Below are 21,126 nucleotides of genomic sequence, written 5' to 3'. Positions count from 1 at the left end.
TCCACTGTGCAGCACAATTGCTAAAAAATGTACTGGCATGACATGAAGCCACACACCAGTGTTTTCATACACATTTCACCAGAGTGCAGCCAGGTCTGTATACAAAAATACATGCAGAGTTGAAGTTAATTAATGCAAATAAAACCTTTATTTGTGAATTTTGGGGATTCATACACAGCCCTTTTAGTAATCTGTTAGTCACATTTGATCTGTGCCCATTTGCACATCTACACAAATGACATCAGCTGCTTGCATTTCCCTGTTCATGACTGAACACCCCTACCCAAGCATCCCAGCTGTCACGTGATAACACTCGTCGCTATAACGTCATCTGATGTTTCAGGAAGAAAAAAGAACTACTTCCGCCGTAAACGGGAAGTTGAAAGCTGCTGTCTTGCCTGTGTCATTTGGAACGCACGTTACTGTCTCTAAGCATCTATGTCTTTCCGCCGGGAGTTTCGTGCTCTGCGCTATATTCAGCGAGGTGATGTGCTCAAACTGAAGTCCTATCTCCGCCGGCACAGGCACTTGCTCCTAGACCAGCCTCTGCCAGATGGGTTGAGTCTTCTGCATGCTGCCTGTGCGTTTCATGAGGATGCGTGCGCCCTGCTCCTGCTGCGCAAAGGGGCAAACCCTTTAAATACCGACACTGCAGGAAACAACGCTCTGCATGTGGCAGCTAGGGAGGCAAAGAATGGATGGAAGGAGGGTGAGGTGCTGTTCCTAATGTTCCAGTGTGTTATAAGTTATGTACCACCAAGTATATGAGAAATGCAAATATTGTTTTGCCCCTACTGTTGTTCCTCTCCACCCTCCCACTGACAGTTGTCCAGACATCTTTTAGATACACAGCACTTTGGGCCTGCAGACTCAAAGACAAGCTACATACAAATCATTTTATTTTCTGTTTACAGGGAAAGTGCAACTACAAATATATTTTAGAGCAGTGACCGCTGGTAGTTTTTGGCAGTCAAAACACAATTGCTATGGTTACTTCCCTTTTCATGGTGTTTTGGGTGACCCCCAGACTTGCTATGTGTAATCTGTTCCTGTCAGTGGAAATTGACTCTTGGAGGAGATTATTACTCTTGACAGAGATAATCACAGATATTTTTCACTCATTCTTCACTACAGACAGGACCAGAACTATAGGTAGGCCTAGGTTCTCTATGGACAGACTGGAAGAAAAAACAATTATCTGAGTGGAGTGGGGTGACCAAGCCAACAAGTATTGCCTTAGGCAGCAATACAACTTGGCCTGGCTCAGACTTTAGAAGGTAATATAGTATAAATATGCTGTTGGTAGGGTTGACCCTTTGCTTTACTAATGCTCATACATATCGCTGGACGGCAAATATTTTCCTTAGACCGAAAAAGAACAGTACTTCAGCACTGCTTTTAAAACCTGACGATATTAGAAATTGAATAATGGCATGAAGCTTTTTTTCAAAAGTTTTAACTAGCTTAATATGTTCTTCCCAGTTATTGCAGAAATGGAAAACAACAATGCACCATTCACTCAGATATTTATCAGATAATGTATCCTCTGTCTGGCTATTGTGTGCTTTACTCTTTTACTAATTTTGCTATTGTTTGAAGAGCTATTATACCAAAAACTGGCAAGTCATAATATGGTGCCAACCTGATCATTGCCCTCACAACGGAATCTAACTCTCTTTTCTCTGTACAGCATACCAAGATCTTGTTGTCCCAATACTCAAGCGATGCCCAAAAGCCATGGATGCCCCGAATTTTCAGGGTACCACCCCAAGAGAAATCCTGAGACAAGTAGAACATCTCATTGTAAGCAGATCCATAAGTCTTTTACTAATAAATAAAAGTGTTTGTTGGGTAGTTCTTAGAAAGAAAAAAAACTTCAGACATAGTTGTGGAGTTGTATGCTGCTTGTAGCAGCAACAAGCTAAAAGAAAGTAACTCAGTCCAGCACTGTGAACTGCACAGTGGCAGAACTACCAGGGGAGCAGGGGGTGCGAGTAGGCTAGGGCCCCCCGGCAGCCCGCACGCCACTAAAATGCGGGTTGAAAAATTGCGTACAGAGGGGGGCGGGGGACCGGCTGCGCGTCGCACCAGGGCCCGCCCCCCTCTAGTTACGTTACTGGAACTGCATGTCCTTCCACTGTATATGCACTGTGCTTATTAAATTGTTTATATTAAAGGGATACTGTCATGGGAAAAAAACATTTTTTTCAAAATGAATCGATTACTAGTGCTGCTCCAGCAGAATTTTGTGCTGAAATCCATTTCTCAAAAGAGCAAACAGATATTTTTATATTCAATTTTGAAATCTGACATGGGGCTAGACATATTGTCAATTTCTCAGCAGCCAAACAAAAGAACAATGGGATTTAACAATGTTAAATTTTTTTTTTCCCATGACAGTATCCCTTTAATGTGTCTCAGTGGGACATGTGTTTTTACTCCCTAACACAAGATAACAGCTGCCTGGTAGATCTAAGAACAGCACTCAATAGTAAAAACCCATGTCTCACTGAGACACATTCAGTTACATTGAGAAGGAAAAACAGCAGCCTGCCAGAAAGCATTTCTCTCCTAAAGTGCAGGCACAAGTCACATGACCAGGGGCAGCTGGGAAATTGACAAAATGTCTAGCCCCATGTCAAATTTCAAAATTGAATATAAAAAAATCTGTTTGCTCTTTTGAGAAATGGATTTCAGTGCAGAATTCTGCTGGAGTAGCACTATTAACTGAAGCGTTTTGAAAAAAACATGTTTTCCGATGACCGTATCCCTTAAATGTGAAGTCTGTTTACTAAAAGCCTGTAAACAGGCAATTTGCTTCATATATGGTTGGCTTTTAAATAAATTACATAATCACCCACTTGTATATCGCCTTAAGGAAATAGTAATTTTATATTTATATGGGGAAAAATATATTCTGAGTATTGAAAGGAAACTTGACTATTTATATCTTACTCTGCAGTTTGATCAACCCCAGCAAGCATGTTCCACATGGACACAAAGAGAACCATCCTCTTCAGATAAGGCAGACTGGAATTTGAAGATTATGGCAGAGAGCATGGATGAGTATCAGGAGATGTACGGACTTTATGAGGGTGAGAGACATAATTAGAAAATGGGAGATCAATATAAGGAAATTATGCAGTTGAGTGGAGTGTTTTGAAAAGAGAGAGCCAATTAATAACTCCTCGAATTGTATTTAAAGAGGATGTGAGGAGATGAAGTTTAACAGGACATTACGAATCAATCAAAGTCTTCCTCTGATCTGCTCCCATCCTCTATTGCCTGTATCTGCACTGACAGACCCCTCTGTGTCTGTACAAAGGCCAATGCCATTCCTGTCAGTGCAGATACAGGAAGGTGGGGGGGTTAGCTGCATTTATAAACCTATGAACTCAGGCAGGGGAAACAGCCTTGTGTGGCAGTAGAACAGAAAAAAGGATTAGAGGGATTTTATGCTTGTCTCTGTCTTATTTAAATTTTTGAGATGAGTATAAGACACTCTGAAATCAGTTATCAAAATTACTTTTTCACCCATATAAAGCATCATTTACGACAGCACATGCAATGCCCAAAATGGATGCAAATCTATGTGTATTGACCCAATTAACAAAAAATGCCCAAACATGCTCCTTGAACTTTTGTTTGTGTGCTCTAAGGGCCAATGCAATTGCCCAGCCTGCTGATGAATTGTACTTGAATGCGCTTATTGTCACTAGAAACCCTGGAATTACCACCATGTCCAGATAATTACAGGGTTCCTGCATCAGTAACCACAACTAACGTTTCAAGCACATTGAATGCTAATGCCCTGAGTATGACCACATGATGGAAGTGATAACATTCCCACTCTGATACTGCTTGCACAATATTCACAAGATTGCACAATAGTGTGTGTTTTTGTACCCCTTATCAAGTGTGATTTAAACTATTGGATTTGATCTACTAATGTCCTATGTTCGTCTCAGAATATATAGATTGGTTTAAATCCGTTATTTGCAATAAACTTTTGTGGGAGTAATGCATATAATGCAGAACAATTTGAGCTGAGATCCCTAACTACAGTAAATGTCTCATTCTGACACACATTTGTCCTTTTTTCTCCACTTGGCTCCTACAAAAAGGATGATTTTTGCAGCATAAGCTGCTCATACACTGCCAGACCCACTTGTTTGGCAAGATCACCAACCAAGTGGATCTGAGCCTGATTTGGTCACACACATCCTGAGCCAAACCTGGCCAATCTGATCGTAGACCTGAATTTTGATTGTGGGCCTCTAATGTGTGTCAATAATCTGCACACTTCGTTGGGAGCAACCTGATTGACAACTTTATCTGCCCATGTATGCCCAGCTCTACATTATTTTCAGCAGGGCTCCTGTAGTGAAAACATTCACAGATGTCTTTGTATGACTGAAATATTTCTCATTCTGCAGATGACTTTTCGGAAATCCTACCTGAACCTGAAACTTTTGAGGACTGGGCTGATCGTATTTACAGGGAGTACCAGGCTAGGCATTGCCAGTCACAGGACTGTGGAACCAAAGCACAGAGGGGTCTTGTTGGCAATACAGTCAGTAAATTGGAGGAGCAAAAATATCTGGACAGACAAAAACAAATGACCAATGAGCTGCGCAGTGCACAAAGAAAGCGGTATCAAAAACAGTGTGAGGAAGTCTTTGGAAGAGTGGGCTCGGACAGAGATAGTGACATGAAACCGGCAGATGTGGATGGACAGAGAATCATTCACAAAACAGATACAGAAATGGGAGAAGACAATAGTAGCAAAGGCAATAAAGTGTCAGGTACCAATCTGTTGGGGTACAATGACATACCTTGGCCTGTGCGAGGAGGCACTGCTGAGGAGATGGCACAGTATATAGCAGCAGGCGCAGACTCTTCAACCCCTACTACATACAGACGTTACCTTCGGACCCAACAGGTAACATGGCATCCTGATCGCTTCTTTCAGCGATGTGGAAGTCGTCTTCGAGCAGGAGATCGGGAACGAGTGCTTGGGACTGTTACAGCCTTGTCACAAGAACTCAATAGACTGGCAGAACAAGTGAAGTGAGACATACTTCTTCACATAATGTTATTTCCTGGGACATTTTATCTGCATTTTACTGGGGGTTATTTATCAGCACTGAGCAACTTTGCACCTGGACAGTAACCCATAGCAAACAGTCATTTGCTTTTTTTCAGCCAGCTGCGGGTAGAAAAATTAAAGTGAATGTTTGGTTGCTGTTGGTAACTACCCAGATGCAAATTTGCCCATTTTTGATAAATGAGCTCCACCGTTCAATTTGTATGAAATTTATACACAGATGTAGAAATTAGCTTTTAAAAAATGCATAAATTATATACATTCAGATGCTAAAATTTGATGCAGTACAAGAAGAATATCCAAATACAAGTTGTAATGTAGAACAAAAGCAAGAGTTTATCTGTGTTCTTATGGGTAGATATGACCAACTGGTTTTCTCTCACTTTATTCCTCGCCTTTAAAGCATGCGTCAACGGATCCTGTGCACTGTACCTCGTGCCAGATATTGTATAACTTCAACAGGAACCAGACTGCTTTTATAAGTTCGACACAATTTCAGTGCAGTGCTTTATCCATTGTTTAACAGCAAAACTGTGACACAAATATAATGTTTTGGTGGGGAGGTGGAGAAACCTCTGTTCATCAGAGAGTATAAGCAACAACAAAGCACATAGGCCCCTTCAATGCACCAGGCGAAGCCCACCACAGCCCCATGCAAACTGCTTTATTGATTCTTCTCTGAATGCCTTACTTTAACTGAAAGAATCACGGGGTTGTTCTGTGAGAATCAAGGCTGTCATATTGCCACTACAAATAAGAGCTGCAGAGCTTAAAGGTTCTGTTTTCAGTTTACCACTGCTGTGGAAGAGTAGGACAAACGTATATAAAAAATACATAATGCATGTGTAATAGATGACAAATTTAACATCCTACATGTGAAATACAAAAACTGGAACTACAACCTACCCAGCAGGAAAAAAAGGTACCCTGGACCCTCCCCCTCCCCAGATCTTTACATATACAGTTAGGTCCATAAATATTTGGACAGACAACTTTTGAATAAAACAACTCAGATGCAGTTGAACTGCTGACTTTCAGCTTTAATTCAGTGGGTTGAACTAAAAGATTGCATAAAAATGTGAGGAACTAAAGCCTTTTTTAACACAATCACTTCATTTCAGGGGCTCACAAGTAATTGGACAAATTAAAAACTAAAACTAAAATGTTCATTTCTAATACTTGGTTAAAAAAACCCTTTGCTGGCAACGACAGCCTGAAGTCTTGAACATCACCAGATTGTGGGTTCCCTCCTTTTTAATGCTCTGCCAGGCCTTTACTGCAGCCGCTTTCAGATGTTGTTTGTTTGTGAGCCTTTCTGTCCAAAGTTTAGTCTTCAACAAGTGAAATGCATGCACAATTGGGTTCAGATCAGGTGACTGACTTGGCCACTCAAGAATATTTCACTTCTTTGCTTTAATAAACTCCTGGGTTGCTTTGGCTGTATATCTTGGGTCATTGTCCATCTGTATTATGAAACACCTCCCAATCAATTTGACTGCGTTTAGCTGGATTTGAGCAGACAGTATGTCTCTGAACACCTCAGACTTCATTCAGGTGCTTCTGTCCTGTGTCACATCATCGACAGTGGCAGTACCAGTGCCACTGGCAGCCATGCACGCCCCAAGCCATCACACTGCATGATTGCATGTTGTCTTTTCACAGCAAAATCTTCCACATGCAAGCTCCCCCCCTCAAATCAACTCCAGGGCTTTTATCTGCTTCATTGATAATGACATAACAAAGGAATTGCCCACACCTGCCCGCCTTTGAGTCAATTGTCCAATTTTGAGCCCCTGAAATGAAGTAAAAAAGGCTTTAGTTCTTTTTAATCTTTTTGTTAAACCCACTGAATTATTAAAGCTGAAAGTCTGCAGTTCAAATGCATCTGAGTTGTTTCATTTCAAATTCATTGTGGTGATGTACAGAACCAAAATGTCCAAATATTTATGGACCTAACTTTACCTCCTATTTCTACACATTGTACCTCACTGCTCAGTTAGCATTTGCAACACAAGCCATTTAGTGAACTGCTGAAGTGGCATTAACTATTGTAAGTGGTAGATATATTTTAATTCGTATATTTTGTGAATTGTTATTATTGCACTCACTACAGAACACTATTAGGTAGGGAATCCCCTTGAGCAGCTTCTCCTTAGTGGCTCTCAGAAGGGGATTTCCCTTGGGAGGCTGTATAAGTGGGAGAGCAGTTTTCTCCTTCCTCATTGGCTGATGTAAAGAAGATAAGAGTGGATTATACCAGGGAGGGAGCATGAGATCTGTCACCCAAGAGAGGTACCAAGTTAGGTTATCTAGTGGAAGACCAGATTTGTGGAGCTCGATGTAGGTTGTGAGAGATCGGGATAAGCCAGCTATCTGAGCAGCTGAGGCTCCAACAAGGAATATGGAGAGGGTCAGACCCCTGCAGTACATCGCCAGTCAGTAGCAGTAGCTTGATAAAAGGCCACATCGGCCTGAAACGTTGCTGACCAGGTTTGCCATGAAACTTTGAATAAAGGCATTTTTAACGATAAGGTGCTGTACGAAGATTTCTTTGTTTGGCTGCTCCTGGTGGATGATGGACCACTGATGGTACGTGCACCTGTTTTTGGAAAATTCAGGGTTTATTTGAGCTGACTCTAATCAGTTTCTACATCGCCAGTCAGTGACCCAATGTACAGGGAGTTAGGATTAAGTAGGACCTTTTGTCCCATAGAGGGCAATTAGAAATTAAATTCTCCTGTGTCAGAAACCTGGAAGAACTTGAGCTGCCTAATCTGAAGGGAGAGAATAAAGTTGGCCATACACGGGCAGATAAAGGTGCCGATATCGGTTGTTTGGACCAATTTGACAGCTTATCTGCCCGTGTATGGGGGCTTCCGACGGGTCTTCCCAATCGATATCTGGCCAGGATATCGATCGGGAAGGTTTGATTTTTAACCGTCGGAGCCCCTTGACATATTGTAATTCGATTGTTTGGCCATACGGCCGAACGTTCGAATTACCCCCGATATAGCCATGCTGTTAGTGGCATATCGGGGAAAGATCTGCTTGTTTGGCGATGTCGCCAAACAAACTAATCTTTGAGTCTATGGCCAGCTTAAGGAAGGGGGTTGGGGACAAGTAGTCTGGAAAACCTTGTACAACTACAAGATCTGCTATAAGTGATGCTGGGAACCTGGGGTTTTCTGGATAAGGGATCTTTCCATAATTTGGATCACCATACCTTAGGTCTGTTCATGCAGCTTGGTTACCATCAAGTACAAAGTACAGTTTTATCATGAAGAAAAAGGAAATAAATGTTTACAAATTAGAATTATTTGCTTAAAAGAGCTTTCTGGATAAAGGGTTTCCAGATAAGAGATCCCATAACTGTATTTTATGATAATGTTATTGGGAATTGTGTGAACAAGTGAGACTGGAAAAGCTGTGTGTTCCATAAATGGTTAACTCAGCAATTTAATATGACAGTTATTAGGATCCGTGGTTTACTACATTACACAGCTGTAGTGTCCTGTGACAATGTCGATCTGGAGCTATTCATCCATGTGTTGTGAAGCAGTGCCGTATTTTGCCCTGATGCCATCTTAGGCACTGTAACCTCAGCATGCCCCCAAGCCTAATATCACATGTGCAGAAGATGTACAGTATGGTATTGTGAGTGTGCCTTCTCGGAAATTCAGGTGCCCCCAGCTCTGTTGCCGGAATTAATCCGTTATAACAAAAAAAATTAATTGATATGGTGTAAACAGTTGGGGCTGTATTTAAGTAAAGCATGAGAAGTATCTGGGCTACCATTTAAAGAACAAGAGGTCCCTCACAAGTGGCCCCAAATCCTCAGTTTGATATGCCTGCTCTATAGCATAATAAGGCATGGGTATCATTCTTTAGTTTAATTCAGTATTCATGTGTTATGAGTGAAAGGAGAGGATTAAAATTTGACATGTTCCAGTTCATTATTTACTTTTTATTGTGTAACTGTGTGTGGGGGTGGGTGATGGAATCTGTGCTGTTTCTAATATGTATATAGGGTACCTGCATGTATATTGTGTCTTTGTACTGTCACTGTTATGCTTGCATAATGTGTTGGGCTCTGGCATTCCAGTTCCATTCACTGTTACATACTATATATTAGTGATGTGCGTGTCAGGAAATACTAAACCCACACCTGACCCTGACCTGCAATACCTTAACCCTCACCTGACCCTAACCAGACCCAATGTTGCCATTGTAGGACGCGCGCCAAACCCGTACCAGCTTCTTCCCCTGGTTCTAAGAGCAGTGAAGTGTACTTCCTAGTGATGTGTGGGCCGGCCCAATACCCGTGGGACCCACGGGTCTGTCGGGTTGTACTTGAGCCATTTTTTGAAATTCAATAAATCCAATAAAAACATGACACGTTTTGTGGTTTTATTATAACAAAATTAGATGTTTTGGAGGTGGATTAAATTTGTACTAAGAAACCAAAGTGCAGTTCTGTTTGTGTTGTCCTGATCAATATTTGGTCTGCAAACATTTGCTTATGATCACCTTGTCCTTTTTTAGCACCAGGACTTATAAAAGGGGCAATTTCACGGGACTGTCATTATCTTATCTGGAGATGGGTGTCCTCAGTTTTTTTCTGTTTCTGTCATGTTTCCTAGCAGTCACCCATGGCAGCCCCTCTGACTGTGTTGGGGAACCCCAAGGGATCTTGCCAGACCCTGCAAAGGTAAGAATGCCAAATATATTGTGTATGATATAACAGGCTGTGACTAAAGGTGGCCAAACGAGCAGATCTCTCTCCGATATGCCCACCTTGAGGTGGGCAATATCGGGCTGATCCGATCGTGGGCCCTAGGGCCCAACGATCGGATCCTAATGAACGGGAGAGGGCGGTCGGATCGCGGGACCATCACGAACAGATGCGGCCGCGATCCAACGGAGAGCTGCCCGACTTTCGGCCAGATCTCGATCGGGGAAGCCCGTCAGGGGGCCCCATACACAGTGCAATAGGCTGCCGACTCGGTCTGTCGGCAGCTTTTATCGGTCCATGTATGGCCACCTTAACTCATGGAATTTGGGGGGAGAAAAAGGGGATCACATTAGAACATTTTTTTTAGAAAAAAAATAATAATAATAATTAATAAAATCCAAAGTTGTCTATTCCAAGATGGCTACTATATTTATAACACAGTATACAGAGTGGAAATGGAAGACCCTTAGGAAATAATATAGCTTTCAAAAGGAAAATTAGAGAGAATTTGCACAAATTTCTGTTGAATTGTATGGGATTTGTAGGAGCATAAAAGTGAAAGTGAGAGTTCAGCATTTGATAAATATTCTCCTACAAACCCTGTGAAGTGAATTGAGAACTGTGAAATTTCTGTAGAACTATGATGAGCTTTTATTTAAATAATTATGCTTTTAGGGGTCAGTTTAACTATAGTTTTTTTTTATGTAAATATCCAGGAAGGATCTTTTTTTTTTAGCCCCATTGACATATTACAATTTTTTAATTGGGTGGAGGGGTTTTTTTCCTGGGTGGAGGGGTCATCACAGGCCAAAGGTAAAAGCTCATCCATTTTACAGTTTACTGACAGAACTTAAAGGGTTAAATGGTTTTTCATGAAAGTGAATTGCACAATGGAGCACTTCAATACCCCCTCTCATGTTTTAGCATCTCAGTAGGCCTTGCTATTGGCTCTCTAAACAGATACAAAAAGTGTGGGGTATCTGGTGGCAGCCTGGGAAGCTGCCATCCTAGGTATGGGCATTTGAGTGCCTGTATAGTAAATATAGCCCTGACTTAAAATAGAAATAAACAAAGGTTGACACACACACACACATACACACACACATACACAAAATTTGAATTTTGAAGCCGTGCACACACTACAATGGTGTAATCAGTGAGGGCCGAAACATTGTTCATGCAACAGCATCTTTTAAATTTTGTATATACAGTATATGCCCCTCGGTCCTTTTCCTGATTTCTCCTTGCCCTTTGATGAAAATCTCTAGTCCTTTATACGTCTCATTTATTCAGCCATTCTAATCTTCCTGAGTGCCTTTATTCTGTTTACCACCAAATGTTACCTCTACTTTGAATGCTTATTACACAGATGTATTTGACTATTCCTTCCTACTTTTTACCATAACATTTACCCACACCATACTTTTCACTTTGTGGGAAAAAAAACAACCAAAATTTAATGAAAGACTGTTTAAACGGTGGATGACGGGACTATAATAATTTCATGTGTAATTTTCATTTACAGGTATCTGGATTGTGGAACTTAATTGCAGTTTCTCTTAGTCCAAATGCTAAGTATCAACTTGATGAAATAGCTTATGTCTATACAAAGGTGTCATTCAATGAAACAGAATTTACTTTTGCTGTCTTCTCCAATCCGTAAGTATTCTCATCTTAATTTTAACCTCTGCTTGTACTACACAAGCTGGGTTCATTTACAATGAGTACAAGCTACAGCACTTACAGCCCATACAGTCCTGCTCATGGTTTGTGCTGCTGCACTCTGCATCTTCTAACGCATAAAAGCACAAGGGATTTAATTGCACCTCGGACATGGAAAGCAAATTTGGGGAGGAAGTGGGGAACAGTGCAAAGACAACTCCAACACAACACAATTAAATATAGTATAATATACCTTACATTGTGAATAATAAGTTCCCTCACCAAGGCCAATTGCATTTGTAGAGGAGAATTAAAACTTCTAATATTGTTTTAGTCAGATTCGGTTTAGATCTTCTAGCAGCCTTCCAGGTTGTGCTAGGGAGCAAAAGAAAGACACACAGGGAGAATAGAATAGCTAAACAAATTTACTTTAGTAGCAAGAGAGAAAGAGAAAAGGAAGGGGAAAATTATGTCAGGAAAAAGAACAGAAAGACATTCAAGACCCTTGGAAACATTATGGGTAAATACTTGCAGCAGGGTAAGTATCATGTTAGAGTTCCCATCATGTTAAAGTTGAAGGGTTTCTGGTTAAATAAATGCGCTTGGGGTCAAGCTATGGAGCTTATAAAGCTTAAAATACAAAAAAGTTGATGAAAACAAGTGCCGAATTGAGACCATGTATGTATGATATGTATGATACACTTGTCAAAGGGTGATAGATTGAGTCATAATGAGTCCCCTTCCAATGGAGCTCACAAAGTGTTTGAGGCACAAGGAAAAAAACACAACTTGCCCAAGGCCAGAGGAGACTATTATTGTTATCCCCAGGAATCTAACCCATTCCATACTTAGCAAGCCACATCAGGCCAGAAAAAACATTGTCTCAGTTATATCAGAGCAATACCCTCTAGTGTGTGCAGTATTTATAAGACAATGTAATCCACTGTCAGATCAAACATTGGACATTGCATATTGGGGACTTGTGCTCATTTCATGGATATTTATGAATTGTATGCATCTGGTTCTGTGAATCTCAGTGTACTGTAGGTTCCCTAAATAACAGATAACATTTCATGTTGCACACTAATCACAATTACCTCTTTTTTATTAATTAAAAACTACAGAATGTCAGACACCAATGGACAGCTCTATCGACATGAACGAGTACCAGGAACTCAGGCCTATAAATACATATCCACAGAGGGTAAGATCAGAATTCTTATTATTATATTGTATTACTGTGATCATGTATATAATGAAATATTTTTCGGTGGCAGTGGGTAAGTAAAATTCAGATGCTACTACAGGTGACCGGGTGAGAGGGGAGCAAATTAGAGTGACTTCCGTAAATAAAGGGTTGATATGTTTTGAGGGTTAGAGTGCACACTATGGAGACACACCATTTACCCAAAAAAAAACAGATACTGAAAGATAGTTGTACATTACAAAACATTTTACACATTCAATTTACACTTGTTGTTTGCATCCGTCAATACTACTACCCAGAGAGCTCACTGCCCATGGAGAGGCTTCAGGCCTACTACCATTTTGATATTTCATTGTCCTTGAGAAGTTTAATATTGTGTTTCACTCCGATATAAAATCACATCCTAGCCCTCTATAGTTGATACCTGTATATACACACGTACATACTGAAGCTGCCATGCTGGCTGACAAGTCTGACACAATATAACTTATCTCTTTTAAAACATAAAATCAGTGTTGCAACTCATTAAAGAATAATTGGAACTAGTTGAAAAAATTTCCTTTTACCCATTGCATCATACAGTTTTTATTTTCTGCTTTATCATAACTGTAAAATAAATGTTTTTGGTTAAAAAATCAGGTCCGCTGCCTTACTGAATGTGTGTGTGCTAACAGGCAGAGGCAGAGGATTAGCCTGTTAACTAATCAAATGTATGCTTTCCAACTCCTTTTCTAGTTTTAGAAGAGGTTTATACTACCATATTATTCCAGCCACATCCAGACATTCTGATATGCTACGAGCGAGCCAATGATGAAATAAATGGAGCGTATATACACAGTAAGTATTTAGCTGGACACCTAAACAGAGGATAAATGCACTCTATATCAGAAGGGACCTTTGTACATTCTAACATTGCTAAACAATCGCAACAAGACATATTAAAAACAAATACCTCAGTCCTGAGGATTTGCCCAGTTTAACCATTTTTGTGTTATAGATTGTGGAATGAGCAGTGCTGACATTGAAGTACCAACATTAGAATTTCTTCAGTGCTACGTTTCCAAGTTATGTAATTGAAATCAATTAGGTCGCACTCACTTGTCTGCAACTTTGTTCACGGGTGCACTTTTCCCACGTGTCCTTCCACACGAATACGATATTTGTTAGGAATTCAAACGGGCAGCACTCCATAAAATAAAAGCCTTTATTTCTCACATGCAGGGCAACAAACTTGATAAAGAGCCAGGCGGCTCGAAACGTTGCTCTGCTGTTGCCCTGCATGTGAGAAATAAAGGCTTTTATTTTATGGAGTGCTGCCCGTTTGAATTCCTACCAAGTTATATGTAACCCTATGGAAAAAGCATGTGGCCTAGTAAAAAAGTAGAAGCCTTACCAACTGCATTTTTAAGTGTCTTCCATTCATCAGATTAACTGGTAAAAGGGGCATTTGCTTCATGGTAAAGTAAGAAACCTGCAACCCCTGTTGTTACTGCATTTACCTGAAAAAAGCAAAGATATTGCAGTCTTAGATCTTGGTAGAGACAATAAAAACTTAACAAATGGAACAGCAATATGGTTCCCAAATAAAGTTTGTGGGACTTGACTAACAGTGAATAAGTCCAAATTTTGGACGTGGAAACGACTTTGTATGTGGGTTTAAAGGGGTTGTTCACCTTTAAATTAAACTTAAGTATGATGTAGAAAGTGATATTCTGAGAAAATTTGCAATTGGTTTTCATTTTTTATTATTCATGGTTTTTGAGTTATTTTTTTTTTTTCAGGAACTCTCAGATTTGCAATTTCAGCAATCTGGTTGCTAGGGCCCAAATTATCCTACCAACCATGCATTGATTTGAATGAAAGACTGGAATATGAACAGAGATGGCTTGAACAGAAAATGGAGTAATAAAAATGAGCAATAGCAATGTTTGTAGCCTTACAGAGCATTTATTTTATAGATGGGGCCAGTGACCCTCATTTAAAAGCTGGAAAGAATCAGAAGACAGATAATTAAAAAACTATAAAAAAAAATAAAGGCCAATTGAAAAGTTGCTTAAAATTAGCAATTATAAAACATACTAAAAGTTCGGTTAACCACCCCTTTAAATGAGTCCCTATACATATGTCCTACGCTATTGCTGTTCAGTTAACCCTTATGTCAGACTTTATCAGAATGAAATTACTAAATCTCTATGGTAGATCTTAGGGTATACCAATATCATAATTCACAACGGTCAACTGAATGTAAGTTGTGTAGTTGTAAATAAACTGAAAAATTATGGTAGACTCCCAATATAATTGTTATTTTTTACTGGGTAAATTGGTAACCTGATCTTTTAATCCAAGCACATTACACAAAATCTAAGCAGTTGATTAGATGCGATTACATCATGTGTCATATCTCAGAACAAATCTTCCACATGGAAATAAGACTTAACTTTATAAAATATTCTCTTTCTAGGTAGAGCAGCATCAGTCCCAAAAGAAGAGCTGGATTCGTTTTTAGAGTGGAGCAAATGCAACAATCTGATTAATATTACAGTCTATAATCGTACTGTCAATGACGGTATGTGCAGGATCTGGATTACACAGACATTTCAATTTTATCATTGCTGTACATTTGAAAACATTTACCAGCACTGTAATGTGATAACATTTCTCTCCATTTTAGCCCAAGAATGTTATGACCTTTTTGAACACTCAGAAGATTTAAAAGATATCGAGGTTTGTTCTTTTTTTTTTTTTTTAAGGGAGTTGTCTACCTTCGAACACTTTTTTCAGTTCAGTTGGTTTCAGATAGTTCACCAGAAATAAAGACTTTTTCCAGTTACTTTCTATTTTCTGTCACCATTTTTCTAATATTGTATAAAGTTTAATTTTTCACCTTCTAAAGCAGCTCCGGTGGTGGGGGGGGTCGCCGACCCTCAAAACTGTTCTAAATTGATATATTTCTTTGTCCCTGCTGAGCAGAATCCCTGAGTTTCATTAGAGGTTTCAATTGATTCTAGATAGTTGCTAATGCTGCTGAGAAATCATATAAATGTTGCAAAATTGTAACAATTCAGAATCTGCATCTGAATTACTGAGCTGCCAGACTGAAACACCAGAGACAGGGACATTCAACTTTAAACTTAGATTTTGGAAAAACAGTAGAAAATGTAAAGCAATTAAAAAGAGTCTTTATTTCTGGTGAACAATCTGAAAACAACTGAACTGAAAAAGAATTTGGAAGGTGAACAACCCCTTTAACTCTACTGGTAAATATGTTCTTTAAGGAACAAAAGTTCAACAAAAAGGTAGGCACGAAATGTTGATTCACATCATATATATATATATATATATATATATATATATATATATATATATATATATATATATATAAAAAAAAGTCTAATTATACAGTGAACAAACAAGCCACACTCCCAAGGACTTCATTTTGAAAAATAAAGGTGAAGTTTAACTTTTATTCTCAATGTTTCGGCTCCTTAACTGGGGCCTTCTTCAGGAGAGTCTCCTGAAGATGGCCCCAGCACTCACTTAATGAGAGACAGATAAAGGTGCGCTGTACCACAGATTACTGAGACCGGTTCAGCCCCCCATAGTCACGTGATCTGCTGAATAATAGTCATGCCACTGCTTGACAGTAAACTTTTTAGTGGTGCTCCCCAAATATAAATGACCTATTTCACTACTAGCAGAAATTCCTCAATCAACATTACCATTCATTCAATAATATATACATTTAATATTTATTTGTCTACATTCTCTTATTTCTCCTTTCATGATAACAGGGATGTGAAACATGGGGGCTTGTTGCCAAAGCTTCAAACTATGCTGATCGAAATTACAATATCAGAATGCTGTACTCGGCTAAACTGGAGCTCTGTAAAACAGAAGAAGCATATACAGTCAAAGAGATCCAGATTGTGTGAGTTATATTTACAGATTTTCTAGCTGGTTATATCTTTTGTGGAATATCCAGATGTTCAGGCTATCTTGATCTATTTATTATCATGAATAATCAGTCCTTAATTATTAATCTGCAAAAAAAGGCCTCTGAAAAAGAAAATGTAATATTACTTTAAAAAATGTCAAATAATAAAAAGTAAACTTCAAACTTATATTACTTTGGCTTTTTCTTGATTTTGCTGACAAGGACAAAAATTAAATATATTATCCTTTCTATTGCCTATATGCCAACTGCAAAAATTACTAATTGCAAAAGTAAAAGCCTATTATAGAATAGGGGAAATTATATATAAATATATATATGCTTATGATGTAACCACAACTGCAAAAAGTCGATAAATTATAGACAAATTACAGATCACATCTATAATGCAATATGAATGAGAAAACCCTAATCTGCCATTTTTGTTGCCTGATCCACATTTTCTGCAACATTTTTTTCATATTATTTTCACACCCAACTATTTTGTCATTATAGAGGGGATGAGAAGATCTTGATGGAGCTGAAATATGAGAACGGAACGACTGGAAGTGAGTAATAATGTATTGTCGTATAATACACAAAAGCCATGAATATCCTGTAAATTATATCCTAATAAACGGTGAGTTCTGATGTCATCAGTTATAAACGGTGAGTTCTGATGTCATTTCTGTCACATGACTCACTGAAACTTGTGTATTATAATAAATAAAATACCCCCAGTTGTAAAATATGAGGATATTAGAAGTTACCTCGGAGTTCCATGACCTGTATAAAAACACTCCGCCTTCGGCCTCGTGTTTTTATATGATCATGAAACTCCTCGGTAACTTATAATATCCTTATATTTTACAAGAGGGGGTACTTTATTCACTATATATTACAACTACTAAGGATTTAATCCATTCAGTCTGTTTTAACATTATGCCCTTCTTATTTCTTCTAGATAAAGTGAAGTTGCAATCATTTAAGACTGAGACAGATATACTGCTTCTGGGGGTTTTAAATGAAAAACAGAGGACTTTATTTCTTGCTTGTGAGTATCAACTTTATAATAGAGGGTGTCCAAACTACAGCCTTCCAGCTTATACTAAAGGGAATCTAAATTAGAAAATTAATATAAACTCATACCTCCCAACTGTCCCATTTTCTGCGGGACAGTCCCGATTTTGACAGCTCAGCCTGCAGTCTCCGGTTTCTTGCTGAACTGTCCCGTCTGGACTTTCTCTTCGATCTCCTGCACGGATTAGAGAAAAAGATACAAAGTTTCTGAAATTTAAATAAAATAAGAGCCCAGAACAGCCAGCAGCTGCACTTAAATACGTTTGTAACAATTTAAGAAAAGCAAAGAAATAATTGTAACTATTTAAGATAAGCAAGTCTCTTGGTAGACAGTCTAGCAACTTCAAAGGGCAATTCACTTTCATTAGTAAAATTGTTATAACACATAAAACATTGCACTAAAACTCCCAGAAGTGTCTTCAAACTTTTGTAAAATGGACATGGTAATTAGAGGGTGTGGCCATAAATGAGCATGGCCAACAATTTCCCGGCACGCAGCACAAGTCTATGTAACTCTTTTCATTTTGTAAATGTTGGAAGGTATGTAAACTTACTTAAAATGAGCACATTACATACACTTTACATACACTTTCTGTTTTATGGATATTAGCTGTCATTTAACCCTACAGCTAGAAGGGTTAACAGTTAGAAGAAAATATAAAGAGTTATTTTCTTTCAAATGTGGATACTGGTGAACAATCATTAATTAGTTCACACTACCTTCCCTGACAGGGAATATAAATTCTTTATATCAAAAGATATTTTTTTGCCTATAAATGGCATTTCTATTTTTATATCACATATCTACATTTTTTTGTTTCAGCTAAAACATCCAAAGCAAAGCAGACTGTTTTAGACGACTTTGAGATAAAAGCTCACTGTTTTGAAGCAGCTTTTACCTACCTAGTTCCTGGGAGCAAAGAGGAAGAGAACACTGAAAACCATTAAAACTTTGAGATCCATCTGAAACAGACATGAAGAATTTTATATATTTGCTGTTCACAAACAAGGAGAGACATGAATTTATTTAGCTATCCCAGCTCATTTTCAAAAGTGACATAGATACTTGTTCTAACTTCTAATAAATGGTCCTGGTTTATTATTTCTGCATATTATTATTATTAACATTTATTTATATAGCGCCAGCATATTTTGCAGCCCTGTTAAGTAAATGTGTTTATACAACCAAATCACCTGAATTACATACATAGAACATATGGAGTTACATACATCACAACCAATACCGGTACAAAAGGTGAGGTAGGCCCTGTGCAAATGATCTTACAATCTAAAGGGAAGGGAATAAGACACAAGGTGTGGGAGTGGGCAAGATCAGAATTAAGTGAGTGAGAGATGTGGTACTGTATGTGGTATTGCATTTGGTAGTTAAGCAGAGTGAGGGTAGGCTTCTCTAAAGAAGTGCTTTTTAAGAGATCGTTTGAAAGCAGAAAGGTTGGGAGAAAGTCGAACAGACTGTGGGAGAGAATTCCAGAGGAGGGGTGCAGCCCTTGCAAAGTCTTGAATGTGAGGAGGTAATGACAGAAGAGTTGAGTAGCAGGTCAGTAGAGGAGCGTAGCAATCAGTTGGGTGACTATATAGAGATGAGATCAGAGATGTAGGGTGGGGCAGAATTATGAAGTGCTTTGAAAGTCAGGGTCATTAATTTGAATTTTATTATGAAAGGTAGCAGAAGCCAATGTAGGGAGTGGTATGGCAGAGGAGGAGCGGTTGGTGAGGTTTATGAGCCTCGCGGCTCATGGACTGGAGAGGTGACAGTCTCTGGAGGAGAACACCAATTAAAAGAGAGTTACAGTTACAGTAGTCTAGACGTGATATGACGAGAGAGCGAATAAGAATTTTGGCAGCATCTTTGGTGGTGATCGTATTTTGGATATGTTCCTTAGGTGGAAGTGACATGGGGTGAGATGGGGTGATATTGGAATTGTTAGCTATGATGGATAGTTGGAGGGAAGATAACCATTTCCGTTTAAGAGAGGTTTAATTTAAGGTAGCGTTGCGACATCCAAGTAGATATCGGACAGGCAGGAGGTGACCCGAGTTAGGGGTTCTGGGTTGAGATCAGGAGAGGAGAGATATATCTGAGTATCATCAGCATAGAGGTGGTAATGATGGTAATGGAAACCATACGAGTTGATTAGTTTGCAGAGGGAGGAAGTATATATATAAATAAGGAGCCCAGGACAGAGCCTTGAGGAACCCCAACAGAAAGAGGAAGGGGAGAAGATGCTACTCCATTGTAGGAGACACTGAAGGAACAATTAATGAGGTAAGAAGAGAACTAGGTCAGGGCCGTGTCACGAAGGCCAATACATCTTCTAACTTAATTGGCTTTTAGCTGAGATCCCAGAATAGAAACTTAGATACTTTTGTTACAATTTAAGATAAGGTCTCTTGAGGAAACTGACTTGCATCTTAACGGGAAATTCACCACCATTAGCAAGACTGTAATAACACATAAAAACCACAGAAATGTGTTCAAACTTTCATAACCTGAATGAAATGAACATGGTAATTAGGGGGTTACAAAAATAGGCTTGGTCAAAAAATTTCGCCACGCTACGTGCGCCAAATATTTTTGTCCCTCTTTCTGTTTCCAAAATGTTGGGAGGTATGGTATCATGTTGCAAAGTGTCTCAAGATAATCACCAACAAAACCATAGATTTACTGTTATAGGTAAAATTGACTGGAGAGGGATTTAGTGAGAAAAACTTTGAAAAAAGAAAGTAAATGCATATTTTAGATAAGAACACTAACTCATTTTGGTCTTATTATTGATTTAAATATGAGAATTTTTTGGTGATAAACTGGTTCCATTTAATACATTTAGATACACTGGGTCTTAATTTTAGTATTCGATTATATGGGTTCTTTTATGGTATGGTTTTCTACTTATATAAATGGGTGGTGTTTATTTATGTGAAGTTATTACCTCTCTTATACATGAGGATGGTAGAATGTTGAAATGATTGGTTGTATAGTAATACCTAGGGGAAATACAGGATTATTTCAGTTTAGATATCGGATATTACATGAATCTACTGGCCAGATAGTGAATATTTAAAAAAGAGCTTTGATAAATAGGTGAGTTCTAAAGCAAGATCTCAGCACTCTTACAAGTAGTGAAGGAAGGGATTGTTTGCACAGATTATTTCAGGGGGTGTAGTATGAAAGCAACAAAAATTCTCAGTTGCTGCTTTATAATACACAATAAAGTAGAACACATGGATTGTTTAAAACAATAGGCAGAATGTGTTTTCAGCATAATGTATTGTTATTTTGCTCATGTCAGAAAAAAGTCTATATAAATGTATTTGGTCCCTGGCTGAAAGGAAAAGTGGCTTTCATATTTGTATATTGACACTGAGGGATCCACATTCAGTTTCTT

At 38.8% G+C, this 21,126-nt stretch overlaps 2 protein-coding genes across 2 annotated transcripts; both read left to right on the top strand.

The window, feature by feature from the left end:
- The first annotated feature begins 337 nt into the window (after positions 1–337).
- nfkbil1.L (NFKB inhibitor like 1 L homeolog) lies at positions 338–5,435 on the top strand. Its single transcript, XM_018230155.2, has 4 exons — positions 338–709; positions 1,691–1,803; positions 2,963–3,095; positions 4,437–5,435. The coding sequence occupies exons 1-4, from the start codon at positions 439–441 to the stop codon at positions 5,072–5,074; spliced, it is 1,155 nt and encodes a 384-aa protein (XP_018085644.1). The 5' UTR covers positions 338–438; the 3' UTR covers positions 5,075–5,435.
- Positions 5,436–9,689: 4,254 nt separating this feature from the next.
- Positions 9,690–18,821, top strand: LOC121397052. The gene is made up of 10 exons (XM_041572888.1): positions 9,690–9,815; positions 11,365–11,498; positions 12,626–12,705; positions 13,444–13,545; positions 15,170–15,274; positions 15,380–15,432; positions 16,500–16,636; positions 17,156–17,208; positions 17,604–17,693; positions 18,543–18,821. The coding sequence occupies exons 1-10, from the start codon at positions 9,705–9,707 to the stop codon at positions 18,665–18,667; spliced, it is 990 nt and encodes a 329-aa protein (XP_041428822.1). The 5' UTR covers positions 9,690–9,704; the 3' UTR covers positions 18,668–18,821.
- The last annotated feature ends 2,305 nt before the right edge of the window (positions 18,822–21,126 follow it).

This window comes from Xenopus laevis, chromosome 8L (genome assembly GCF_017654675.1).
Source record: "Xenopus laevis strain J_2021 chromosome 8L, Xenopus_laevis_v10.1, whole genome shotgun sequence".
Classification (NCBI taxonomy): Eukaryota; Metazoa; Chordata; class Amphibia; order Anura; family Pipidae; genus Xenopus; species Xenopus laevis.
The sequence above is the reverse complement of the archived record's forward strand: the minus strand, read 5'-3'. Positions and strand labels throughout refer to the sequence as shown.

What these genes read in the sequence shown, in the direction of transcription:
- nfkbil1.L (XM_018230155.2), top strand. Translation starts at nt 439, where the DNA reads ATGTCTTTCCGCCGGGAGTTTCGTGCTCTGCGCTATATTCAGCGAGGT. An exon ending in GACAAGTAGAACATCTCATT is followed by an intron (nt 1,804 to 2,962) that starts GTAAGCAGATCC and finishes CTTACTCTGCAG; the next exon opens with TTTGATCAACCCCAGCAAGC. An exon ending in GATGTACGGACTTTATGAGG is followed by an intron (nt 3,096 to 4,436) that starts GTGAGAGACATA and finishes CTCATTCTGCAG; the next exon opens with ATGACTTTTCGGAAATCCTA.
- LOC121397052 (XM_041572888.1), top strand. Translation starts at nt 9,705, where the DNA reads ATGGGTGTCCTCAGTTTTTTTCTGTTTCTGTCATGTTTCCTAGCAGTC. An exon ending in TAATCGTACTGTCAATGACG is followed by an intron (nt 15,275 to 15,379) that starts GTATGTGCAGGA and finishes TCTCCATTTTAG; the next exon opens with CCCAAGAATGTTATGACCTT. An exon ending in AAGATTTAAAAGATATCGAG is followed by an intron (nt 15,433 to 16,499) that starts GTTTGTTCTTTT and finishes TCATGATAACAG; the next exon opens with GGATGTGAAACATGGGGGCT.